The following is a 9,214-nucleotide window of genomic DNA, read 5'->3' on the forward strand; positions in this document are numbered from 1 at the left end:
GGGATTACAGGCACGTGCCACCATGCCCAGCTAATTTTTTGTATTTTTAGTAGAGAGGGGGTTTCACCATGTTGACCAGGATGGTCTCGATCTCTTGACCTCGTGATCCACCCGCCTCGGCCTCCCAAAGTGCTGGGATTACAGGCTTGAGCCACTGCACCCGGCTAAGAATTATTTTTTAAAAATAAATTGTGGCCGGGCACAGTGGCTCACGCCTGTAATCCCAGTACTTTGGGAGGCCAAGGTGGGCAGATCACCTGAGGTCAGGAGATCAAGACCATCCTGGCCAACATGGTGAAACCCCATCTCTACTAAAAATACAGAAATTAGCTGAGCATGGTGGTATGTGCCTGTAATCCCAGCTACTCAGGAGGTAAAGGCAGGAGAGCTGCTTTTACCCAGGAGGCGGAGGTTTGCAGTGAGCCTAGATCATGCCATGGCACTCCTGCCTAGGTGACAGAGCAAGACTCTGTCACAAAAAAAAAAAAGTAAGTTGTGTCAGCCAGGCATGGTAGCTCATGCCTGTAATCCCAGCACTTTGGGAGGCCAGGGCGAGTGGATCACTTGAGGCCAGGAGTTAAAGACCAGTGTGGCTAACATGACAAAACCCTGTCTCTACTAAAAATACAAAAATTAGCCAGGTGTGGTGGTACATGGCTGTAATCCTAGCTTCTTAGGAGGCTGAGGCACTAGAATCACTTGGACCCAGGAAGTGGATATTGCAGTGAGCCAAAATCACACCAAGATACTCCAGCCTGGGCTGTCTCAAAAAAAAAAAAAAAAAAAAAAAACCAAACCGGGGGGTTTTAAAAAAAAAAAAAAAAAAAAAAAACAAGTAAGTTGTGTTTATCTGAAAACTGTTAGCCCTACAAAAAGTACAAGAATCTGTCACTAATTTTAGGGTAGCGGGGGGGAAGAAAAGTACAAGAAAATCATAATGAACTCCCAGGTATCTTTCAGCCAGTTAAATGTTTTTGGCCAGGCACAGTGACTCACACCTGTAATCCCAGCACCTTAGGAGGCTGAGGTGGGAAGATTGCTTGAGGTTAGGAGTTTGAGATCAGCTTGGCCAACATGGTGACACCCTGTCTTTACTAAAATACAAAAATTAGCTGGGCGTGGTAGTTTGTGCCTGTAATCCCAGCTACTAGGGAGGCTGAGGTAGGAGAATTGCTTGAACCCAGGAAGTGGTGGTCACAGTGAGCTGAGATTGCACCACTGCATTCCAGACTCTGCCTCAAAAAAAAAAAAAAAAGAGTTAAATGTTTTTAAATTTCCAGAGAAGCATGTAAACACCATTTACAAAAGCCCTTCATTATATAGCAGCACCCAGATCACCCCTTTACATCCATAATCTGAGGAGCAGGAAATTAGGACCCCCGTCTAGGTGGCTGAGAGCAAGGAGAGAGGGTACCTCCTCTGTGGCCTGCATTTGAGTGCTCCTTCTTCCCAGTAGCAAGAATTTCGACTGGGAGTGCGACTCTACTCAGAGGAACAGCCACAGGAAGCCGTGCCCCACCTAGAGGCGGCGCTGCAGGAGTACTTTGTGGCCTATGAGGAGTGCCAGGCCCTCTGCGAAGGGCCCTATGACTACGATGGCTACAACTACCTTGAGTACAATGCTGACCTCTTCCAGGCCATCGCAGGTGCGTGCAGTTCAGAGCCAGGCCTGCAGCCAGGCCTCCTGGGACTCTAAGGTCAACATCTGATAATATAAATGGAGAATCTTCAGCCTCATTCCTCAATTTATTAAATCTGAGAATCTGATGAAACATTGCTTTTATTTGAATTTGTGCTTCACCAAAATTTGAGTCCTAAAGAGTGCCCTCATAGTTATTCCCCCTCTTTGATTCCTTTCAGATCATTATATCCAGGTCCTCAGCTGTAAGCAGAACTGTGTCACCGAGCTTGCTTCCCACCCAAGTCGAGAGAAGCCCTTCGAAGACTTCCTCCCATCACATTATAATTATCTGCAATTTGCCTACTATAACAGTAAGGCCTACTTTCTTTCCTCTTTCTCTGCTGCCTAATGAGGAAGCTAAAGGCAAGGTGGGCAGGGATTACAGCCACTTCCTTCCTCAGTGTATTTGGCTTCTTTCAGTACCTATGGGAAGCACCATGCCAAGTGATCCCTGGGTAGTTTGTTATAAACCACTGGCCTAGGAAGCTAGTACCAGCAACCCAAAAAGCTGGGGGAGGGAGACTTAGGACCTTGTTCTCTTGTCCCTTCTAGAACATGTAATCTATTTTTGCTTTTGAATTAAAGTTAATGGCAAAAGTAAGGGGATGCCATTGTTTAAACCAGCTCAGAGGACATTCGCCAGCCTTTCTCCCTGGTATAGCACTGATGCTTTTGTGGGGCTGCCAATTAATACCCAGAAAACCAACAAATCAGCAGGTCTTTGCAGAGTTCCTACTATGTGCTAAGCATTGCAAACACAAAGATGAGTGTACAGTATTTACAGTTGAATGGAGGTGACTAACACATATCAACAAGAACTGTTCTGCCAAAGAGACAATCTGCTATTGTACTCTTCCCTGTCTTCTGAAAATCCATAGAAAAAAAGAAGGTAGGAAGACAGGGAAATTGAACTAATGATTGAGTGTATTGAGGTAAAATATTAAGGGATATTTGAATTATTTGTGACTCTTTAAAGATGTGGGCATGCAGAGAATTCTGATTCTTTTCTGTTTCATTGTCAGGCAGCCCTGAGGACAATGACCACCTCACCTTAAAATCAACTGCACATTCTATGTGTATTCCATAACTTCTGCCCCTGAAATCAGGCCGTCATGTTAAGTAGCAAGCACTACCTTGTCGTGTCACCACTGCCTCAAACTTTGCAGAAACTGAACACTAAGTGGTCCCTGGTACCAGGATTTGACCCTTTCCTCTCAGCTATTCTTCTTTCCACTTTGCAGTTGGGAATTATACACAGGCTGTCGAATGTGCCAAGACCTATCTTCTCTTCTTCCCCAATGATGAGGTGATGAACCAGAATTTGGCCTATTATGCAGCTATGCTTGGAGAAGAACATACTAGATTGATCAGCCCCCGTGAGGTGAGAGATTTCCTTCTGTGATGACAGCCACCAGTTGAACTCAGACCTCAGGGCGGAAGAAGGGGTTAGCAAAGGGGAGTCAGCGCTGTGTGTGCAGGGCAGGGGCCAGGTGTTGGTGTCGGGGCCAGGTATGAGTTCACTGCCTCGGCTTGTTATTCAGAGAAGAAGGGAGCACAGGGAGGGCGTGTGGGGAGTACACAGGAGCCTCAGTTAGCGTTACCTGGACCCAGGAGTCTGTTCTCTGAGTCCCGCGGAACCACACGGCGGACATAATCTTTACCCTCTTGGGACCCCTAGCTTGGACATTCGAGATTATTTGGCCAAGATCTATGATTTTTCACTTAATTCTGGTTTTCTTTTTCTGTTCACCCGTTTTCTGTCTCCATTTTCCTTCCCATCCCTTCTTCCTGCCATTGTTTGTTCTCTCTCATCTTTCAGCATTTTCCCCATCTCACTCCAAACTAGGAGAAATGTCTGTATAACACACAGACAGCTGCACTGAAGGAAAACACTCAGGCTCTTCCTTTCGAGCTCTGGAGTCTGAGAGCCTCCAGTAGAAACAGCCTCTTGCTGTCCCTCCCATGTGGGTTGTCTTTGTAGTGGTCCTCTTTGGCCACTAGATGGTGACCATCTGACTTTAAGATGGCACTTCCAGTCTCTTTTGTCTTACTTGGTTAATACCTTTTCTCCACCTTCTTTATGGCCATTACGGGGAGTCCGAGGGGAGTGAGGGGAAATAAACCAATGTGGCCAATCTAGCATTTTTAACTAGAACTCCCCTTTTGAAAAGAAGGTAACTAACATATTGAACCCCTGTCCAGGCAGAGCTCTCTGTGAGGCAGTCTGCATCCATCATCTCATTTAATCATCACAGCTGCCCTGCAAGGTGGGCGCTGTTCTTCCCACTTTAAGGATAAGGACTGTTAGCATCTGAGAGATGAAGTAACTTGTGCACTGGCCTGTGGACGCTGTGACCAGAATCTCTTCCCTGCTCTGCTCCAGTGCAGGCACAGCTCCAGACACATGGCTGACACTCAGTAAATTAGCATCAAATGAATAAAGAATGGAAGTGGGGTTTGCTTCACAGCAACCTTATAGGGTCATTGGAGAGTGTTAAATGAGATAACATAGCCCTTAGTGACAGAAGCCAGTAATGTAAACTCCTGAGAAGAAAATGTCTCTCTTCCTCTTAGGTAAATATAGTAGATGACATAGGATTCATTGACTGCTTTCATTCCTCCTTGAACTGCCTTGTGTTTTACTTCAACTGACGATGTCTTCTTTTTCTCTTCCTTCCTATTCCTGCTGCTTGGAGATTAGCAAAGCACCTAGGGAAAGATGTGGCCCCGGAAGGTACTCAGTTTCCCTGCCCTGGGTAAGCCTTGCCCAGGAGTCCACGTGGGAAGGCCAGAGTGCCAGGCCCTCCCAATGCAGCTGCTCATCCTCAGGGAGGGGTGTGGTCTGGTTAGGGTCTGAGAGGAGGCAGGTGGGACAGCAGAAAGCACATGGGCTTTAGGATCTAAAGAGCCAGGTTTATCTGTCCAAATGCACACTCTGCTATGAAGAAAAAGAAAGAAAAAGATAACAGAAGACCTGGGTTTGACTGTAGGTCCCTGCTTTCCTGTGTCCTGTAGTGTCACCTTAGACAGTGGCACATCTCCTCTGTGTCTCAGAGGCTTCCCCTGTAGAATGAGCATAACAGTATCAACCTCAGATGGTGCGATAAAGATCAAATGAATAACATGTCAGTTGCCTAATGCATGATGCCTTTTCCTGCTTTGTGGACGCCTGTAGAAGTCAAGAAGGAATTCTCCTTCTTTTAAGAATATTTCCTCTTCTGAGAATCATCAGATTTTCTGTCCCAGAGACTAATGGGGGTTGGGGTGGGAGAGGAACACGGCTTTTTCCCTTACAGGAAGCCTGGTTATTCCACCCTCAGAGGTACTGTTGCTTGTGTCAGGCAGAGGAACCCTTGGACACAAAAATTAGACTTTTGTCCCAAACTGGGGAACAGACCTAGAACGTTGGTAGGGAGAGGAGGCCTCAGGTCACATCAGGAGTGTCAGGGTGGGGTGCCAGGGAGGGGAGCTCCCAGAGGTTAAAAGACAGGGCTGAGTTCTAGGGTATTCCTTTGCCTTTGTATCCTCAGAGTGCCAAGGAGTACCGACAGCGAAGCCTACTGGAGAAGGAACTGCTTTTCTTCGCTTATGATGTTTTTGGAATTCCCTTTGTGGATCCGGTGAGCTAGAGTGCAGGAGCCGGGAGGGAGCGGGGGAGTGAGTGGGGGAGATGAATGGGGAGGAGGGGAACACAGTGTGATTCTGAGGGAAAACTTGTTGGAGGCTGAGCCTAGCCTGGGATCTGTGCAAGGCAGGGATGAGAGACAGATGAAAGGGGAACACCAGGCAGCTAGAAGGGACTTAGATGTGGAAACCTCTAAGGTTTTGTCTCCTGAAAGGAAGAAGGTGATAAGCTGGATTACTCCTGTGGGCCTTATTTTATGCATTGAGACACCTGGAAGATTAAGATCATCCTACCTTTCTCATTTCTTTCTGACCTACGTAGGATTCATGGACTCCAGAAGAGGTGATTCCCAAGAGGTTGCAAGAGAAACAGAAGTGAGGACCTTGAAGAAACTGCATGGTTGGATCAGTCTGATGAAGCACTTGAGGCTTCCTGAGCCCAGGCAGATGTGAACTCCTGGCAAGGGGTGGGCAGGTCCAGTTTGGGAAGCTGGGGTGGAGCCCAGGGCTGGCCCTGGAATGCAGTCCTCAGAGCGGCTATGCTCATAGGTCAGAACGGGAAACAGCCGTCCGCATCTCCCAGGAGATTGGGAACCTTATGAAGGAAATCGAGACCCTTGTGGAAGAGAAGACCAAGGAGTCATTGGATGTGAGCAGACTGACGCGGGAAGGTGAGAGGACAGAAACGGGGGCATGTGTGGCTATTGTCAGGGAACCAGGCAGGTCACCCACACTTACTTGCCAGGCAGCGCCCCACCGCAGCAGTGCAGAGCTCACCATGAGCCAGCCTCAGGGGCCAAGTTCAGTGGATATCCTTCCCAACTCACCTCCAAGACTTTCAGCTGGAAAGAGCACTGAGAATCATCCTTTGGTTCAGAAATCAGACTCCAGGATGTAGTGGTGCACACCTGTAATCCCAGCCACTTGACAGGCTGAGGTAGAAGGATCACTTGAGCCCGGGAATTTGAATCCAGCCTGGGCAATATAGCAAGACCTCATCTTTTTTTAAAAAAAAAGAAAGAAGACTCCTGTGTCACAGTAACACGAGTGGCTAGTGTCGTCCACTTCCATAGGTATTGACTCATTCCATCTTCCCACTCCCAAACTCTTTGCTCCCAGTTTTCACCACTCGTCCTGTTACTGAAACTCAACACCTTCAGACCTCCTTTGGCTTCTCTTCCTCTCGTGCCTGTCTCCTGCGGGCCGCTGGGAGGGCCTGTTGATTGTGGCTCTGCTTGGCTGTGCTTCTCAGCTCCCTCCCTAGCCTTTTCCTTTTTTCATTGCCTCAGGCCTGCTTCAGACTCTGGCACCTCCTGTCTACACCTCGTCTAGCCTGTCCTCGCTCCTGCCCACACATAGTAGCTAGGCCAGTCTTCCAGATGCCAGCCTCTAACCCATCCTCCCTGCCTGCCCCTTCACCGAATGTTCTACTCTTGTCCTGTTTACAACTTCTCTTCACATGGGACTGCACCTTGTTCCATGAGCTTGCCAGCTGCTCACCAGTCTGTGTTTATGTCTGGCTCTCCTAATATGCTTCCCACCATCCCTGCCAATGAGGGCATCTCAGATATACCCCCCAGAGCCTTTCTTAACTTCCCAGATGATTGGAGTCCCCTCCTTTCTTTTGAACTTCTTAGGGCATTTATGGTCTGTCTTGTGCTAGTTATTTGCATAGTTGTTAGAAAACAGGTACTGTCTTGTAGGATTCTTCTCTCACCCTGTCTGGGACAGTGCCTGGCACACACTGAGGCCTCAGTGAACGAGTGGAATTGAATTGAGTCTCTAGTATTAGTATGTCCCTAGCACAGAAGACACCATGAAAACTGTAAGAGAGAGATGCTGGCCTTTGCCCTATAGTTGCTTAAATTAACAGTGGTAAATTTGACAAGATTAGCATATGAAAAGAATTTGTCCAGCATTCCTTTGTTTTCAGACCACTTTCACTTTCTTATTTCTCTTGATTCTTACAACTGCCTGAGAGGTGGGTTATGCAGATTGCAAGATCCTTATTTTAAATGAATGATGATGACGATATGGTAGCCAAACTTGTGAGCATTTACCATGTGCCAAATATCATGCTAAACTTTTAATTTGCCTTCCTTTTTTTTTTTTGAGATGAAGTCTTGCTCTTGTTGCCCAGGCTGGAGTGCAGTGGCGTGATCTCGACTCACTGCAACCTCTGCCTTCTGGGTTCAAGTGATTCTCCTGCCTCAGCCTCCCAAGTAGTTGGGATTACAGGCATGCGTGACCACACCTGGCTAATTTTGTATTTTTAGTAGAGACAGGGTTTCTCCATGTTGGTCAAGCTGGTCTCAAACTCCTGACCTCAGGTGATCCGCTCACCTCGACCTCCCAAAGTGCTGGGATTACAGGCATGAGCCACCACTCCTTGCTCTTGTTCTTAACATTATACTGGCATCAGACATATAAGGTAGATGCTGTTTGACAGATAAGAACCTTTTAATTAATTATAGTTAGCCTCAGGGAGGTTTAAGTAACTTGCCAAGGTCAAACAGCTAATCAGTGGAGGATTTAGGAGTCAAAATCAGTTCTTCCTCATTCTGGAGCTCATGTTTTAGGATCGTGTTTCTGATGTTTCCTCAACAGCGTGTCATGGCCCAAGAGCCAGCAGCTATTTGGTCATGGAGCTGGCACTAGAGCTTGAACCTCATATTTTAGCTCTATGTTCTGTCCTCTGGACCATTCTGCCTTTGAAAATGACCTAGTGGGAGATTTTGTTGGTGAAAAGGAAACAGCTGGAATTTCTATTTGTGACAGGGTAGCAATATTCAATGGAGAGTCTTTGGTCAGAGCTGCTGCTAGATTTAGCTGGAGTCTTGTCATTGCTTTGCAGGTGGTCCCCTGCTGTATGAAGGTATCAGTCTCACCATGAACTCCAGACTCCTGAATGGTTCCCAGCGGGTGGTGTTGGATGGTGTCATCTCTGACCATGAGTGTCAGGAGCTGCAGAGACTGACTAACGTAAGGGAAGCCCAGTGACTGCACCTTCACCCAGGGTCCAGCATCGCCCTACCAGCTGCCCCTTAGGTGGTAGCCTTTGCCTTCTCTTACCACCTCTTCTCAAGCCCTCCCACATAGTCCTCCCTCTGCTCACTTCTGGGGCAGCTGCCCTGGCTAACATCACCTTATGTTTTGGGCCTTGTAGGTGGCAGCAACTTCAGGAGATGGCTACCGGGGTCAAACCTCCCCACATACTCCCAATGAAAAGTTCTATGGTGTCACTGTCTTCAAAGCCCTCAAGGTAAAATCAACACTAGACCTGTGGAAAAATGGGTGGGGAAGGGGGAAACGCAGGCTTTAAGGAATTGGAGCAGCTGGTGGCAGGTAAAGTGAAGAGGGTCCGCCTGCTGACGTTCCTGTGCCGGAGAACAAAGATGAGTTATGTTGAGTGAGGTTCACTTTTGAATCCTGGCTGTTAGACTGAATGTAATAAAAATGAAGTGAGCAGGACAAGACTGCTCGCCAAAGCTATGAGAATGCTTTCTGAAGAATGGCTGATACCAGAGGGCTGTGCTTCTGTGCAAGATGCACAGTGTGCTCATAAAGAGAGGTAGGAAGGGGAGGAGGAAGAGGAATACGGTGTGGGTGTTGGGCAGAGGCTACAGCTTCAGAGGGGGTGCAGGATGTGGGATGGGGCCTGGTCCTCAGTGTCTCTGGAGGCCCACAGAGGGACATTGTATTAGTCCGTTTTCATGCTGCTAATAAAGACATACCCAAGACTGGGCAATTTATAAAAGAAGAGGTTTAATTGGACTTACAGTTCCATGTGGCTAGGGAGGCCTCACAATCATGGCAGAAGGCAAGGAGGAGCAAGTCACATGTTACATGGATGGCAGCAGGCACAGAGAGAACTTCTTGAGGCAAACTCCCATTTTTTTTAAGCCATCA

General features: G+C 47.6%; 1 protein-coding gene across 1 annotated transcript in view; it reads left to right on the plus strand.

Annotated features, from left to right (window-relative positions):
* The window catches only part of P3H1 (prolyl 3-hydroxylase 1), a 21,159-nt gene that overhangs the window by 7,403 nt on the left and 4,542 nt on the right, over positions 1-9,214 (plus strand). The window contains exons 3-10 of the mRNA XM_017541762.1: positions 1,457-1,646; positions 1,861-1,992; positions 2,923-3,062; positions 5,212-5,301; positions 5,628-5,680; positions 5,855-5,976; positions 8,160-8,287; positions 8,472-8,567. Of these exons, the coding sequence (XP_017397251.1) occupies positions 1,457-1,646; positions 1,861-1,992; positions 2,923-3,062; positions 5,212-5,301; positions 5,628-5,680; positions 5,855-5,976; positions 8,160-8,287; positions 8,472-8,567 (951 nt within the window). The remainder of the gene's footprint in view (positions 1-1,456; positions 1,647-1,860; positions 1,993-2,922; positions 3,063-5,211; positions 5,302-5,627; positions 5,681-5,854; positions 5,977-8,159; positions 8,288-8,471; positions 8,568-9,214) is intronic.

This window comes from Cebus imitator, unplaced genomic scaffold (genome assembly GCF_001604975.1).
Source record: "Cebus imitator isolate Cc_AM_T3 unplaced genomic scaffold, Cebus_imitator-1.0 Scaffold136, whole genome shotgun sequence".
NCBI lineage: Eukaryota > Metazoa > Chordata > Mammalia > Primates > Cebidae > Cebus > Cebus imitator.